The sequence below is a fragment of the Anser brachyrhynchus genome (genome assembly GCF_964034855.1).
Source record: "Anser brachyrhynchus genome assembly, chromosome: 5".
NCBI lineage: Eukaryota > Metazoa > Chordata > Aves > Anseriformes > Anatidae > Anser > Anser brachyrhynchus.
This window is the reverse complement of record NC_137699.1, coordinates 39,851,608-39,869,576: the sequence shown is the minus strand read 5'-3', so window position 1 is coordinate 39,869,576 and position 17,969 is coordinate 39,851,608. Positions and strand designations below refer to the sequence as shown.

The 17,969-nt window shown below is 41.1% G+C and overlaps 1 protein-coding gene across 1 annotated transcript; it reads right to left on the bottom strand.

Moving 5' to 3' along the window:
- Positions 1 to 522: 522 nt before the first annotated feature.
- FAM177A1 (family with sequence similarity 177 member A1) lies at positions 523 to 17,685 on the bottom strand. Its single transcript, XM_080594876.1, has 5 exons — positions 17,492 to 17,685; positions 13,243 to 13,419; positions 5,383 to 5,449; positions 3,632 to 3,729; positions 523 to 2,773 (listed from the first exon to the last, which is right to left on the bottom strand). Exons 1-5 carry the CDS (start codon positions 17,576 to 17,578, stop codon positions 2,561 to 2,563), a joined length of 642 nt encoding a protein of 213 aa, XP_080451002.1. The 5' UTR covers positions 17,579 to 17,685; the 3' UTR covers positions 523 to 2,560.
- Between the last annotated feature and the right edge of the window lie 284 nt (positions 17,686 to 17,969).

The window sequence follows — 17,969 nt, the reverse complement described above, 5'->3', positions numbered from 1 at the left end:
GGAACTATTCAATCACTTCAACGTTTATTCGCTTGCTTGCTTCTGAAGAGATTCCTGGACAGAAATGGAACCACCCTAGCTGTAGGTCTGGTTAAAGCTAATCCAAATACCTGTATAAAGGCTTTCACTAACTTAAATTACATAAAATAGTTGCATAGGAGGTTAACTTAACTACAGCTGTAGCTCAGCTATGCAATTAAAGAATAAGTGTTTTACTGATTTAATGAATTTATGTCAATGTTCCAACTTTCAGATAAAATTAGAAAGGCTGCAGGCCAGAAATAGTTGTAGTCCTACACTATTTATTAGGTTGGGTAGTGCTGAACACGTCAAGTACTTTAACAAGTACTGCATAAGGTTGTAAGGAAGGGGTGGTGGTGGTGTATCTTGAATTTCAGTGCCTGGATATTCCACTAGGATGTGTGTGACTCAAGAAGAATGCAAAGCGAACAAGGATGTATTCCTGTGTGTAGGTGTAAGGTTTTAAAGACCCTGCAGTTTCAAAGGAAAACCCATAGCCAATTTTAAGTTCAAAAATCATATTAAATATAAAATAACCCATTAATGCATTTACAGAAAAATTAAACCATTATGAAAGTAATCACTTTCATACAGTTTGCAAAAAAACTGACGGGAAGGATTAAGTTAAGGCACAGTGAGTAATACAGCATTTTATACAAAGAAGTTTAACCCCGAGGCAGTGAGAGCATTTCTGATGCAACAGATAGTTGGGGAAAAAAGAAAATACAACTGACATTTTCTCTGCAGAAAAGCAAAGCATCCTTCAGCTCTACAGTTCCTACTCTTGAGCTAGGGGCTGCTTTTATCTTTGCTATAGTACAAGAACTCCCAACACGATCTTTTTCTCTGTATTCCCCACACGATGAACCATACTCTCCCTTGCAGATGTTCAGGGCTATGGAATGATTTTACACAGCTGTCAGCACCCTCTGCATTACAATTCAAAAAGGCAAAGAACAGAGCATCAAAACAGATCAAATAGAGCAGATGACTGGATCTTCCTCAGAAGGTTTGCTGTAGTGCTGGAATGCTAGGGGCAGATAAGAAGATAAAGACTTTGTGTTGTATGGGACGCTATTTCAGGCGGAGAGCTGTTTGAAATACATAACTGAGCTCTGCAAACTAATAGCTGAGCTTCCTGGCCTGCGTTGCTCCAGGAGTTTCCTCAGTTAGCTGGTAGTGGGACCAAGGCCCTGCAAGTGTGATGATACCCAACATAAACTTTCTCTGAAGCCTCTTCAGGTTTATTTTTAGAAGTCTCAAGGACAAAAACAACAATCCCTACGGTAACTAGTACAGGTCTTCTGCTCATTTATCTACAAAACTTTCTGCATAGACAGTGCCTGGGATATGGTTGGTTGTCTGCCTGCCAGACTGATACCTGACTGTCCCAAAGCAAACCATTCACCTTCTACAAGGTAGAAGTAGGATCACAGTCACTGCACTGAAATTCTTTTAATTGAATGGTATTTGGGGCTGGTTAAAAACTGGAGCTACCTGCAAAAAGGAGTATTGTTTCACTATTGAAACAAACGTTTTTCATGTTAAAAAAAAGAAGTCATAAGCCTGGTTTTCTGATCTCCAGTTACATATATATTCTGCACTACAGGGGAAAAGACACCTGCAGTGGCCCATTCCTTATTCATAATTAAACATTAACCTTAAACAGGCTATTTGTTTAACCAAGTACACTCACTCAGCTAACCTACGTTAAAAATAAAGTTTTTGTAGTTAGAGACTGGTACCATACACGATATCCAGTAATTGGTTATAATTTAGCAAGACTTCAGTTTACATCCCAGGCTAATTCAGAGCAGGTAAAGAATCTGTATTAATTCTTGGATTTGGAGTGACAGCATCTTACACTGATGCTAATTCTGTACTTTGCTACAGCACCATACAGCACAGCTGAGCACTGTTAGCCCCCAAGAGTGCTTGTACTAGTTCATAAATACTTAAGGGTGTTTACAGCCTCCTTTAGAGTTAAAAAAAGAAAAGGAAAGTGTTCCATTAGGCCCTTAAATGTAATTAACGTTAAATCTAACCTCTCTTGTGTTAATAACAGAAAAAAGATACATGCACACAATAGTGACAATAAATAGGGGAATTCAGAAGTGATTATAATGACTTGTGAGTTACAGGACATTGATTCCTATTAATCTATTCATAGAGAGCCAAGTCGCAAACAACGTGCAGATCAGAAATAGGTGTTCACAAGGAGGAACAGCACTGCATCTGCAATCCACTGTGCCAGACAGCAATTTAAAGGAAAGACATTTTTACTTGCTTTACACAGAAATTCAATTTTAGACCAAATGTTTGTAGTGCAATTTTCATTTTAACTGAAGTGCCAATTTGGCAGAATGCCTCAGCCTTTATTAGGCAGGCAGACTGAAGAGACATCACCTAGCTCTCTCCTGATCAATAAGAATGCTGTAAGTTGTATTACACTGACTAAGTATAATCCTATTTTTCCTCCTTATAGCCAGATCGTGACACCTGACACTTCCTATTTCCTACATTATACAGAGCTTTATACTTAGGTAGGGACAGGAACTACATCTTGTTTATTTTCCACAACAGAGTGGCAATCTCCCTCATTTTCAAAGTTTAAATTCACAAATGAAGTACATGTTGTTGATTCAGGCTGGTCTGTCTGGACAGGAGCTTCAGCTTGTGCCTTGTTCTGCTGCTCCTGATGCTGTCTTTCTGCTTCTTCTGATAACTTGTTTTCTTGTTCCTCCTCTTCCTCCTGAAAATAGGTAACCAGATTCGTAAGTTACTGTTTACTTGAAATAAACACCACTTACCTTCTGTAACAACATACCAGTTCTATTACAAGAAAAGAAAGAATATTTATTCTGCTACAAAACAGTCACTAGTTTATCATAAGATTGGGTGTTTTGTTGTTTTTTCTCCTCCATAACGGGAATTCTGGAAATAGCCCAAAGTGAAGGATTAAAGTGTGTTACATAAACACAGAAAAAATGACATATATCTAGGTAAGCAGTTTTTAGTCAAAAGTAGCAGTGATAGGTCCACCTTCTATAAAGCATTTTCAACCCTTAATAATTAAAAGCTATTAAAAAAGAAGTATCAAAACTTTAAATGTTTCACGTTTCTTCCAAATGAAATTTATTAATTTTTGTATTTTTTTTTTTTGCATAAAATACTGGCTATCATCTTAAGTTATGGTTCAGAACAAATGGTAATATAATGTTCAATTTACCCTTGGCACTTTCTATCACACGAAATGGGACAAGTTTCAGAGTTTCAAAGTACACTCAGTTTAAGTGAGTAATGTAAGGCAGCTGCCTCTTTAGGAACTGCTCCTTCCAGCTTTCTCACAGTCTTGACTTTAAAATGCACTGTAGAAGAGAAGCAAGGAGAGCAGTGCTCAGGACCCAACAGATAAGCTGGTGAGAAAATGCTAATGGATAAACAAGCATAAATCAAGCATCAAATGAAAACTGAAGGTGAACTAAAAGAGAGATTCTAAAATTTAACTTCATTTTAGCAAGTAATGCACGAATACAAATTTTATTTTTGAAAGTGCCAGGGAAGATAAGTAGGGAGAAAAAAATGTAAGAACCCTATTTCACACACATACCTCTTTCTTCATTCTGTAATACTCATCAATAGCATATTGGTATTTTGGTGTGCTTATCCCCAAAACAGATGCAATCTTCTCCCCAAGGAAGTCACACACTGAAAATAAAGAGAGGTTTACAAATGATTAGTATCTAGAAGAAAGTTCTTGAACACAGTTCTGCTTTAAAAATTGTCATCTTTCCTGAACGGTTTTCCACAGTTCACTCAAAAGACAAAAATAAAATCTGCTATGCTAATCTACTTATATATAGTTATTATTAGCTAAATATATTAATAATTGTTCCTTAAGACAGAGAATGAACAAAAAAGGAACATGGAAATCAACAAAAAAAAACTTGATAATGGTAGTGTTTGCATTCTACCAGTTCTATCTTTGTACCCAGGCTTGTTTTGCTAGGGCATCAGTTAAAGTACAAGCTTTTAATTGAACTTTAACTGAAAATTAAGGCTAGATAAAAATACACGGCTACCAACTGTACTGGCAATTCAGTCTAATGATACCAAGCGACTAAAGTTATTTATTGATAGATGTATATTTTAAGCCAGTATCAGTTTTAACAATGATCTGTGTTGCATACTGATGGATTAATTAAATTTTTAGGTGTCAGCTGTCTCATTTTTCAAGCTAGAGGCTACATGCAGTTCTCCTTCGCTAAAACAGGTAGTGCAGCAGAAGGATGGAATAGGTGGGCTTAGGTCAGTCAGTCTCTCTACCGTGATGAGAGCTAAAGAACTGATCCTTGAATAAAAGCAAGCAAGAAACCAAATATATTGCACTTCAAATTAAAAATTTGCCCTGAGGATGTGAATGAGTTAGTCATCTTCAGTGAAAACAGAAGTCAGAAACTGATTGGCTCCATGAGTATTCAGTCATTTTACAGGCATCCTTACAGACAGAGCTCTTGCAAAAGACCAGTTCAAATGACAAAGTTCAATGACACTGAAGTGAGATGAAAATATGTAGCAATCTTCAAATTCTTAACAACTTCTGAAAAAAAGGAAAGCAATATCTACCATTGTGTATGAGGAAAAGATATGCAATGAATAGGATTACACTGTACATTAAGGTGCTTCTAAAAACAATAAAAATCAATAGGATAGACTGTCAATAGTTTCAACTGAGGCTGTACCATCACGGAAATCCCACAAATATTTGTCAATATATAACACACATACTTTACAATTTGGGAGGAACACAGATTATGACAAGCACTCTAAGCAAAATTTTATGAGGTCCACAGGTCAATGAAAATTCTGTGTAGTGAGTTTAAGACTCTTGACAATAGCCCTATTTTTGTTTATTTTGCAACTTCAGCAGCCTGTTGTAAAGCACAAGACTAGGTGTGCTTTTAAGATACTTTCCAGTTTAAGTCTTCATAAAAAATCAATTTAGTTAGGCCAAACGGCATTCTTTTCAGATAAAATCACTCCAAATGGTTATATAAGAGAAGCTGAAATAAATCCCTTGCCAACATCACCATCGCTCCGTATGGAGAAAAAGAGAAAAATTGAAGTGTTCACCAAAAGGATTTTTCTGTTCATTCAACAGTTGTTGATTAAAAATAAATTAATAAATAAAATTAGTGCTAAAAACAAGAGATTATATCTGCACAGAAAAAAAAAATAAAACCACAGTCTTTATTCATTCTTTTGAAAAATTGACTGGTAGATCACAAAGATGATTTACAGCCGATCAAAGTGACTCAATATCCCTTCACGGCTTTACGTGAGAATTAAATAAAGCAATACCTGATAAGGTTGACGTGGCAACTCTTAGCATATGAAACCACAAGTAGGGTCCCCATGTGAGCGTTGTCTGTAACAACAAAACTAGTATCAGTATGTACAGCTGTAAGTTCATGGTACATAATAATACACGTGAAAGCTCAGACAGAGAAGAAAGATCTGTGACACTGCCTGTTTGCCAGCTACCACAGTATTTTTCCTTTAAAGTAAGTCTAGGTAGGACATACATAAAGGAAAGTGTCACCATAAGATAGAAAGATGACCACTGTTATATCTGGGAACATTCATTTCACTGTTTTTTGTTTCCTACCCCCGGACTTGGGAAACAGCAAGCATCCAGCTCAATCCCAAGATAATTCTTGTAACTATAAAGGCCTTTTCATAACCTGAATTCTGTCAGACCAGAGAAGTGGGTTAACCAAGTATTTCCTGATTATAATGAGAGAACTATGAGAGACAGTTTAAAAAATAAACAAGCAAAACAACACTTCAAAATGGTCGTAATGAAGAAGCTGCTTCCATGTATTTAAATACAGATATGAATTATCATTTGGAACCGTACCTGACGAACAAAACTAGGAACAGTGAGGGAGGGAGTCACCGGTGGCCCTTTGAGGGAGCAGCGGACAGGGCTGATTAGTAAAGGGCCTAGGATGATGTGAAGGGAAGGGAACACCAAATCAACAAACCAGGGCTTCAGCTGTCACCTCAAGCATTTGCACACAGGCAAGGAAGTGCTTTCAAGGCACCATTCTGGAGGGAAAAAAAAAAAAAAAAGGAAAAAGGAAACACCCCTCCTCTGAAATCAACACGCTGGGGTGCCTGTCTGAAGTGCCTGGGCACGAAGGCACACATCATGGGGAGTAACCACAAGGAGCTGGAGATCTGCCTGCAACTGCAGGGCTAGGGCCTTGCTGGGATCACGGAGACACGGTGGGATGGTCTCGTGACAGGAGCGCTGCAATAGATGGAGACAGGCTCGTCGAGAAGGACAGGCTGGGAAGCAGATGATGGGGGGCCGCCATTTGTGTGAGCAGCTGCAGTGCATGGAGCTCTGCCGGGAGATGGATAAGGAGCCAGCTGAGAGCTTATGGGTAAGGATTAAAGAACTGATTATGGGTGCCATCCTCATGTGTCTGCTATAGGGCACCTGACCAGGAAGAACACGTGGATGAGGCCTTCTACAGACAGCTAGGAGCAGCCTCACATTTGCAGGCCCTGCACCTCATGGGGACTTCAACCCCCCGATACCTGCTGGAGGAACACCATAGCTGGTACCTTGAGAGAACTGATGACAACTTCTTGACACAAGTGACAGAGGAGCCAACAAGTAGAGGTGCTCTACTGGACCTCATACTCACAAAGGATGAAGAACTCACTGGGGTTGTGAAGGCTCTAGGCAGCGTCAGCTGCAATGACTATGAGGTGGTAGAGTTCAGGATCCTGAGAGGAGGGAACAGAGCAAACACCAAATCACAACCCTGGGCTTCAGGAGAGCAGACTTTGACCTCTTAGGGATCTGCTTGGAAAAGTTCCCTGGGCAAAGGCCCTAGAGGGAAGAGGGGCCCAGGAATGCTGGATGATAATCAGAGATCATCTCCTCCAAGCTCATGAGCAATCCATCCCAAAAAGTACGAAGTCAGGCAAAAATGCCAGCAGGCCTGTGTGGATGAATGAGGAGCTCCTGTCCAAACTCAGTCATAGAAAGGGACTATACAGAGGTGGAAGCAGGGACAGATAATGTCGGAAGAATATAAAGCAGCCTGAGCATGAGGGGACACGATTAGGAAAGCCAAAGTGCATCTGGACTTAAAGGGCAAGAAGAAGGGCTTCTGTAAGTTCCTCAGCAGCAAAAGGAAGTTGTGGGGTCACTGCTGAATGGGACAAGGACTCTGGAGACATAGGACACGGAAAAGGCTGCGGTAGTGAAAGCCATCTTCACCTCAGTGTTTGCTAGTAAGACTGGTCTTCAGAAATCTAGAGGACTGAGGGAAGGTGTAGCATAAGGAAAAGCATGGAGGAGGATCAGCTTACAGAATACTCAAGCTAACTGGACATACGTGAATTCAGGAGCCCTGATGGGATGCACCACTGCTAAGATGATAAAGGGACTGGAGCATCTCCCACATGAGGGAAGGATAAGAGAGCTGGGGCTGTTTAGCCTTGAGAAGAGAAAGCTCAGGGGAAATCTCATCAATGTGTACAATCTGTCAAGCCAGAAACTCAAGCTGGGCAGGCAGAAAAAAGCCAGATGCTATATATTTTTGGCAGTGGGTATGGAAAATATCCTGCCAAGGTAAAAGTGTAAGCAAAACCAGCTGCTATCCTGCTTACACAAAAGCACCTCCAGCTTGTTGATTACGTACTCAGTTGGCAGACGGGCTAACGACAATCATTTCTCAGTTTGTTCAGTTGAAGAAGTCAAGAAAAGTGCTGGAAAAGCTTGTTGCCACAGGTGCAAATAATGGCATTGACAAGCCTCTGTACAATCCTTCATAACAAGGTGACAAGGTTAAAAAGCATTCACACAGTGCACAGGACAAACAAAGGCCTGCTGTGCAGCAGTAAGCAAGAAGCTACAAGAGTCCCCTTAACATTTAAAGATAAAAAGAGAAGCTGAGCTTCAACGTGACAGAAGTAAATCAGACACAGAATATTCTAACGTACTATTGTAGTACCACAAACATAAAATTTGAGACTCTGCAGGCACAGAGATGCTTTCTATTTCCTCTATTTTCCCACTATAATTAAAGAACAGCTTGGTATGTTAGAAGTACTTCTAAGTTCAACTTTGTAGAAACCTCTGCTTTCTGACAACGTGTCTCTAGCCCAACCAGACAATTCTTCACTCATGTCTTCCTGTGATTTTGTGATGTCCAGTGTTGCTTTGCTGGTCCTGATAATTTAAAAAAGGAGCATTCTTTCAAGCATCTCAAAAGACAATATAAAACCAAGAGAAGCTACTTTATGAAAATTAAGCAGTAAAAATTAAATGTTTTGTAGAGTAAACCACTAAGAACAAGCAGGAACATGGGAACACATCTGGGAGAAATAACCCTCTTTTTTTTTTTCCCTTCAAGGTAAGTTTGGGTAGCACCTCAGAGACCTAAGCAAGAATGGCAAATATGAGGCGAGAAGAGGTACTGGAGAGACAAGAACCTTGTGGAACGTTATGGGTGATATGAAGTGAAGTGTTATGCAAAAGGTCAGTACAAACTAATCCTCTGTGATATAGCTTTAATGCATTGAATGACACTGGAAAATGGCACCAAAATCAGGTCTTATTAATGGTTGGTAAGAACCACATGCCCTGATGCTGTGCATCGATCTCCTTCAGCCAGAGGAATGGCTTCAATCAAAACAAAGACACAGTAGTACTGTACTTCTTGAATGGAATATAGGACACCAGTGTATTAGGAGGCAATAGTATTTCTCCTAGCATCATTCTACTCCTAAGTATATGTTTCTGCAATGCTTAACTATACTGTTCTGCTATCATGAGTTCATTTTGCTGTTTAAAATAGAAAACATAATGCTTGCTACACTCAGCTTTTAAAGTACAAAACATCTTAATGTACAGTTCTAATCTGACACTCAGCCATAATATGACCTGTCCAAATCTACCTCCAGAAGGTGTTGGTGTACTGCAATTTAAGTAGGACTAACATAATGAATTCAACCATTGATAAAACCAAGAGGGCTATTATTCAGTAACAACATGATACTGTTTCCTAGTATGGGGCTGCTGAAGGGAAAAGACACGCTCAGCAGAGTGTGTACCATATAAACAATCCACATCTATATTTATTTTTGCCAGATTTCAGTCCCTAGTAACATTTGAACTTTCCAAATAATTTATTTTTTTGTTTTGTTTTTCTTTGTTTGTTTGTTGGCAGAGAAAATGGCAAAAGGAGGTAAAGAATCATTTCCCATTTTAAGAAAAAATAAATTATGTTTTTGAGAGTTAAATACCACCAAATAGATATTTTCTTTCATTGTTTCCTGTGTCAAGACTCATTTTAAATGAGTTAATGACTGGTCATTGCTACAATAGGTCCTTCAGTGTGTACGCACCAGGTAGAACTGTGGCAACTAACAGAAGCCAGTGAAAACAAAATTCAGGAACACATACTCCCTCCTTCATCAAAAAAGCTTCTATGATATTATGAACAGCTATTATTAAGTCATTAACTATTTTTCTCCCTCATTACAGAATTTTTAAAATAAAATTAAGAGTTTGAGAGTCCTCAACAGCATAAAAACAATGCTTTTTTGCTGCCTGAAGTTAAGCTCCTTTTAACTACAGGATATCACGATAATCTTCCTGTAAGAACGTGTTTCAGTCTTTCCAAGCACTGAAGCTTAACAAAATTACATCTGTTTTGGAGCTCTGTCACAGAAATGTTCTCAGGATGAATTCTAAGGTTAAAATCAACAGTTATATGTTGCTTATAGATGCCCTGCAAAGGCTTAGACTCCACGTTCTGCTTACTCATGCAACCAAGACTCCATAGCAAGCGGCACTCCAGGGATAAACAGAAAGATTACCTTCTAGAACAGCTTAGAGAAATTTAATTTCTTCTTCTAATTAAAACAAAACAAAAAAGAACTTATAAAGCAAGGTTTTGGTGGACAGAAGCAAAAGATTTTAAAGTGTAAGTATCTAAATTTTTTGATAGAAGATTCGGTTAAAGCATTTACAATCATCAAAGAGGCAAAGGAGAACACTAATAATACCAAATGCTATTATCTAAAAACAACAACAACCACAGAAAAATTTAGTAAGCATGCCCTGTGTTCTGGATTCAACTCACTCTTAAAAAAAACAAAACAAAACACCACAACAAAAGGACACTCCAGTCCAAAAATGTAAATGACCTAACAATGACCTACAGAAGTGCTGGAATCGTTGTTTCAAAGCAAAGCCTAAGACTCAGTACTTCATGAGAATTTGTTTAGTTACGAGTGACACCAGTCCATCACAGTGAGTTCTCTAGTTGTCATATTACCAGAATATACATATGCTACTTTGCTTAGCAAGAAAGACATTGTCATCATCTGCTTAACTCTAAAGCGTAATTAAACCAAGGTAGTTACTGCAGAAGTTTCTTTACAATATGTCAAAACATTTGTTTCTCTTAAACTCAATTCAGAACCTGCTTGTATGCCAATACCAGCTGAGCTTTGAATTTTCATGATGTAAAGTTTCTATTCAAAACATTAATGTGCTTTTTCTAAAAATAAATTGGACCAGAAACAGCTATTATTTGCAACGTACTTTTTTGTATCCCAACTGAGATAACAAGTTTTAGACATGCTGGTCCCAGCAAACTGACTATTTAATTGCTTTTATAGAAATCCTACGATAAAAACATTTTTAAGGCAGCTGTTGGCTAAAACATCAAAGCTCAGCTTGGACTAACATTTCTTCAATTCACTGGCTCAGTTGGGATACACGAAGCATACAGCAGATAAGCTAAACTTCACTTAATGGCAACCCTTGGTCTAATCAAGTTTATTCTGTCAAGGTAAAAAGCAATGCATAATAAGGCATACTGTGCTCCACAATAAAACGTTCAGCCTTGGAAGGTCCTTTTATTAAAAAATGTAATAAAAATTAAATATTTCATAAACTATAGAAGTGGAATAAAGCAATCTTAACTGTGCCATACAATATACTTTCAGGTATTCAGAATAAAATCCATATTAGGAAAGCAGGAGAATGATCGCACAGAATTCCTGGCTCTTGTGAATATTTGCAGGTTTTTTAGTTAAGTGTCCATTTGTACAGCAGTGTGTAATCCTCTGGCCTCACAACACATACAGTCCCCTGAGCCTTCCATCATGGTGAAACTGTTCTACTGAGGGGAAATGACAGAGAAATTATACTGATCTGGTCCTCTGATAATTATAGTTGGAAAAAACAAATCTCTTTGTACACATCCACGGATATCTGACACAACCTGCACAGCGGGGAACAGATCTGACTCCGAAGATACCTGAATGTTGAGCAAGTTTCATAGTTCTTGCACTTCTTTGAACAGAACCTCAAAGACAAAAAGAAAACAAACAAACAAACAAAAAACCCACCCAGCAAGATAGCTTAACATCTATTCATTGTTGATAAGTTTAGTACATTTATTTTCAATAATGATACTTTAAATCATGTATAAAGCTCATATGCATTTCTATACTGATACACCTGCTCTCAGGCTAACGTTACTTTTCCTTGTACACAAGAACAACCTAATAAGAAAGAGACGGCAGTGCCACCAGGCCATCAAGATTAAATGCAACAACTTTACTCAGGAGCCCCAGTCCCAGCTTTCTACAGTCTCATGGCAGCTCAGTCCTCAAACTACTACTTTTTCTTCAAGGTAAATTAATTTTACAGAGGGGGGGAAAAAAACTGATTGACAGTCCTTCCCAAAGCAAGCTCCTCGTGGCCACACCACTTTCTCAGAAAGTAACAGGCAGGAAGTCAAACTCCACTGCAATCCCCCCAAGAAATCCCAGCTCTCCTGGAAGGATGCACACGTAAATAAACTTCGAGCCTAGCAGTGCAGTAAATAGTGAGCTTCATACACGACATTTCTTAAGCACCGATTCCCAGACTCTGGTGCATGAGTCATTTCGACAGCAATGCTTACGTGAGGTAGGAAGCAGCACCAGTTTCTGTGCATGCCAAGGCTCTTATCAAAGTGTGGGAACAAGCAACTCTAAACAGGCATTTGCCTCCAGTGTGCAATCAGGCAGGACTGGCTGCTGCACAAAGCAGTAACTCCCAGCCACTTCACTGTACTCAGCACACAGGGAAGGATCCAGCCAATTTCAGGGGCTCCACCTCTAACTTCAGTACAAGCAAAGAAGGCAAGGGAGGGCCAGGAAGGGAGTCCTGCAGGCAGGCAGGGAACAGGACCGCAGACCCAGCTCATGGAGGACAGAATTGTAGGAGGGTAGAGAAAAGAGGTAGTTGGAACACCAGTTTGTGGGGCTGTCATAAAAGAAACATGAGACTGGGGGTGTGGAAAGATGAAGAGATGGATGTGTATCTTCTCCGAGACTGACTGCCAGAAGGCACGGAGCTGCCTCCTCCAGTGCGCTGCTGCTGGGGTTGCACATCTCTGGGCTACAAAACACATTGTCAGATACTCCAACAGAATACAACAGGTGATATACTTCATTTTACCTCTAAGTGTAGATACCAAATCATTGACAAAAGGGAAATGTTTTTGTTTTTAGTAGCCATAAAATGTACTATTAGAGACAGCTTTAATTGTCCTAACTTCACTCGGATTCAGACCAACACATGGAGATGTCATTCAGCTTGAACAAATCTTAACAGTTTAAAACACAGAAGGACTTCACATACGTGGACCAGGCAGATCCCTTAAAACCTGTTTTTGATATATCATGAAGTTTTCCTATACTTCTTCAAATCATCCGTTTCTTTCCTTTGTACACTCCTTTAATTGCTGGTATGCTAACACTAAATTACAAGCTCAACTCTCCACTGCCAACAAAGATAAGAAAAAATGCCCTCCCAACTGATTTTTTCAAATGACAGTGTGAATAAAAGAGACACTGAGCAAATATTATCAAAGGGGGAAATTCTGGAGAGGACAGATTAAAACTGTGAAGAAATTAAACCCATTTCTAATTAGTAGGGCTATTTCAGTGAGGGAGAGCTGCAGGACAAAACTTCTCAGAATACTTCTCTGAGATTTCTCAGTGCCTAGAGGCAATTGAATTTACTGAATCTTTAATGCACCAAATCACATTTGTGACATAAAAATTAAAGGATAAAATGCAGGTAATTATACAATAAACCAGAAGCAGCAATTTATCAACCAAAATACCTACAGGATCTACAGGAGGCAACAGGTCTTTCTTCTCTTGTTCATCTTCCTCTTCATCTGTGCTGTATTCTTCCATTGTTTCTCCACTTGCAAAATGAATAACCCTTCTGGGAACTTTCTTCTTCTTCCCTATGACACCCAGCTCCACATTCTCAAAGCCTCTATCTCCATTTGCAAGTTGCTATAATGAACAAAAAAATCGTTATCTCAAGTACACTTCCGTGCAATAAGCTGCAAAACTGTAAGAGTTCCCCCTTAAAAAACTTCATGAGGTATTTAAAGAATTTTAGGTTGTTTACCACATTCAATGGATCTATCTAAGAGCTTGGCTGTAGATAAAAGATAGGACTGAAACATTATTCTTTGCAGATACATAAAAAATTATCTATTCACTAGAAACAACAAAAAGGTAAGTGCCTTCATTTCAGCACAGACAGCTGGTTTTAAAAAATGGCTATTCTGAAAGAACACTGTTATGTAAGAGTTCCTTAGCAGAACACTTTAAACAACTTGATGAGCACATAAGTGTTAATATTTAAACGTACTGTTGGTTTCTGAATTAGTGTCTACTGAAGATAATTGAGTAACTCAGAGGCTATAGCCACCTCTTTGCAAGTTTAGACAGAAACCTCTAGTTCTAAAGAAAACCAAGTGAAGGATAACTAAGCCGCCAGGCTCAAGCTTTAGAAAGATGCCTCAAGGAATCTGCCTCTCTGGGCTTTCATCAGCAATCATCATCAGTACAAGGGACCGTGCAAAAAGAAGAACACTTAATTTGGCGTGTAAGGGCAAAAAGAAAAGCACAATGTCTAGTTTTGTTCTTCGAGCTGCTGAATACTACAATGCCATCTTCGAGCCACAAGCATTAGAAAAAATATACTCCTAGTTCAAAGGCCAATCAATAATTCTTTAGGCTAGTAACTCCCACAGACAGAGAATTTTAGTAAGGTTTTGTATTGTATCTATCAAAATAGAGTCTATATCTTGGTAGAGCTTTTACATACTACTACAACAAATGCAAAAACTGTTTTGAAAACACGTCTGTCACACGGAGAAGGACACGGAAGACAGGAAATGTTAGCCACACATTTTTAATGTACTGTGAAGGTTTTTAAAAATGCATGAGTTCATGTAATTTAAAAGCACGGCATAAGAAACTTGTGGAAGGAAATGTGTGTAGGCACACACAGAATTAAGGCTGCATAAAACGGACACGTTCCAATTTTTGACTTCTTGTTTATGCAACCCTAGCAGTCTTCACAGATCAAAAATCAAAATTACTACTAAATTACGTATTTTTATCACACAGTTGTAAGATAACCCTTAATCATTATGGGCACAGTATCGCCCTTCCTGACACTTGTGCTGCATTACATAAATTAGCCTTGCAACACAGAAAGACTCAGTTAGCTGGTATGGTATACATTAGGCATGGTATAGCGGGGCAGGCGAAGGGAGAGGAGAGCAGAACTGCTGCCTTCATTCCAGGCAATAGATTTTTCTCATGCCCACAGAGCAGAGGGAGGGAATATAAAGATCACGTGCCAAGCCCGACGATGTGGAGAGGGAGCACACACATTCATCATCCTTCCTAGCCCTCGTACAGCCGCTTCAGAAAACTGCAAGTCATTTCAGCTTCCTGGAGTGTTTCTTAGCTACCGTGGCACATTGTGTGTGTTTTCCTAGAGGAGCAGAGCAGAATGAAGTGACAAGTTTTCCAAAGTATAATCCAGCTGAAACAGCCTCATGTTTTCATGCAGGAACACAAAACTGACTGTGCTGGGCCTAGTGCATTCTCTCCGCTGAGTTTCAGTCTTGGAAACACAGCAGTGGCAGAACAACAAAGCTACAAAAATATGAATGCTGAAAAAAGCAAAACAGCCTAAGTACAGGGAGCATCCCTTGCTGCCACTGGAAAAGCAGAGACCACTTACTGCAAGTCAGCTCTGTCTTTTTTGGAGCATAAAGCACCACAGAATCGTCTCTTAGCAAAATTTCACACTCTTTTATTGGCATAGTATGGTGATTTCATTGTTCATGTTTAGTCACAGTACTGAGGAGCACTATTTCTTGTGACACAGCATCACAAATATTATTGTAATTAATAATCACGAGCAGAATAAACCCTCGCCTACAAGCTCCTCTAAAGGCACAGTCTTCTGCTGATTTTGATTCATTTAACTCAAATACTTCAAACATGTTTTAACTTAGAAAAATACTGTAGTTAATATTTAAAGTTTAAAAAGCGGGCTTTAATTCCCTGGTTGTGGAAACTGTACACTTTTCAACCCATCCCACACTCCACTTACACTACCTACGGTGAGAAGCTCAGCACAGCTGGCACCGGTACAAAGTTTCAGACAAATGCAGCAGTTCAAGACAATAAGGATTCATCAAGGAACAATGAATCCAGTTTCCCTTGGTAATCTGGTTCACAGTCCTAAATTATTAAATAAAATAAAACACGTCAGCTCTTGCTTTGGTTATTATACATCCAACAAACCCGGATGCTTGTTTTACTCATCACAGCAGCATTTGTTCTTTTTAATTTTTATACACACAGCACCAATAAAAGCCAACTCTCCAGCTGCAAGCAGAAAGTCCAGCATCAGTAAATTTGATTCATCTTTCCAACACAGTCTACCCAAAAACATGGCAATGCAGATCTATTCCCTAAGTATCATCCAGGTTCACTTTACAGCCAAACAGTACGTTATTTTCTGCTTGAGGCTTTGAGTGCGATCTTTCTTTTCCAGTACACGAGGTCATTACATAGACTGTCCTTCAACTACACAGCTCTGCTCAGGTTGCCATCTCATTTTTTTCCACAAGCCTATCCCCTTCCAACACATTATATAGGTCTTGAAAGGCTCAGCAGCTGACATAACCTCACGCTATACAAGTATTTACTGTGGCTTCTACGCTATCAGCTTTGTGTCAACACGAGGGCCAGTTACCTTTGTGCTTTCTGCCACACTAGCTAACGCTGTGAAGGTACTCCGTGAACGCTTTAAAGCTACTTCCCTTTCCTTTCAAATGCCCTCTTGGAATTTTTCTTCGCTTTATGACTTCCCCATAAACCTGGCCTGTCAGAAAGTCACATCCAGAGCTGCTGTTCCTCGTTAACCATCTTTTCACCTCCTCGCCTACCTCACCCTTTGGCCAGAAACACACCGAGAGCAGGGAACATTGTGGCGCTGTTGGTACAATATCCAGCACAATGGAATTTAAGTCCACAATCAAAATGCCAAAACAAATAAGCTACAATTAAGGATGAGGTGTGCCAGGACACCTGCAGCTAGTGGGGCTCAACACAACTAACACAAGGCACTGCAATAACCTCAAGTCTTGTCGAAGAAAAGCAACCAGCAATAAGGAGAAGAAACTACTCACTTTGTCACCTTCTAATCTGTCAGAACCCGGTGCCATATACAAGAGCTTTTGTTCCAAAATGCCAAAGCCTGTGACATCTGCTCTCCCTCAGAAAGACGAGTAATTCGGTTTGCACAGATCTACCGATCTGACAGCGCCAGTTACTCGAAGGCTGCTAATACCTATTGAGAAATATTTCTGCCCCTGCTAGCTTGCCTGCCTTACCGGTTTCGTTTTGTATTACTTTTTTTGGGGGGGGGGGGGGGGGGGGGGGAGCTAGGTATTTTTTTGGTTGGTGTTTTGTCTTTTGGATCGTTTTTTGGCATACTGCTTGACTTTCTAACATTGTGTTTTAATTGAAATTAAAAAGCAAGGGTATTTTGGAAGCAGATGACAAAATAGGAGAGTCGGAAGAAAACTGTAAGAAACCCCGGGCGCCGCAAGCACCAGCACAAGGAGCTCGGGCGCAGCACACGCAGGCATTGGGGATAAAGCCCCCAGCAGGGGACACACGGAGCCGGACAGGGGGAAGTGTCTCGGAGCCTGCCAGGCCCTCTCCGGCACACCTGCCAACTTGACCGCGCCGCCCGGGAGCGGAGACCTGTCTTAATGCAATATTTATCAGGCCCGTTTGTAAGAGGCGTTGTTTGACAGGTGAAACACAAGACACCGAGCCGCGTGCCCGCCCTGCAGGCTGTAAGCACAGCTCACTGGAAGGGCACGCTTCCTTCCTCCCTTCCTCCTCCTCCTCCCCCCGCACCCCGGATCCCCGTCTCCTGCCCACCCAGCCCCGGCCCTGCCCGCCGGGCTCGGGGCACGCAACGCCCCGCAAATGGCCGCCCTCCCCGCCGAGCTCCGGCCTTCCCGGCCCCGCTCCTCACCGGCTCGGGCTCCATGGCGCAGGCGGCGGCCGCGGGGCCGGCGGCGGGGGCGCAGTACAGGGTGATGGCGGACAGCCCCTGCTCCATCTCCCTCCCGCCCGCCGAGGCGCCGGGGGAGGGCGGCAGCGGGCCCGCCGCGGCCCAGGGAGGCGAGCAGCCGGGCGGCACCGCCCGTCACACCGCCCGCCGGGGCGGGGCAGGCACCGAGGGCAGGCCGCCGGGGCCTGCCGGGCCGCCCTGCTCCACGGTGCCGCTCGGGGATCCGAGGGGAGCGCCGTGGCACCGCCGAGAGGGGAAGGGAGCCCGCTGTAACGCGCCTCTCATCGTCCCGGAGAAAGAAATGCAGAGCGAGGGCGTCCCGGCCCCTGGGGTTTGAGTCAGTGCAAATAACACGTATTCCCAGCAGGCAGGGAGAAGCGTTTCGTGTCAGGTAACTGGGTTGCTCTGAGCCGGGAGCTGACGGCCCTCAGCCTCCCAG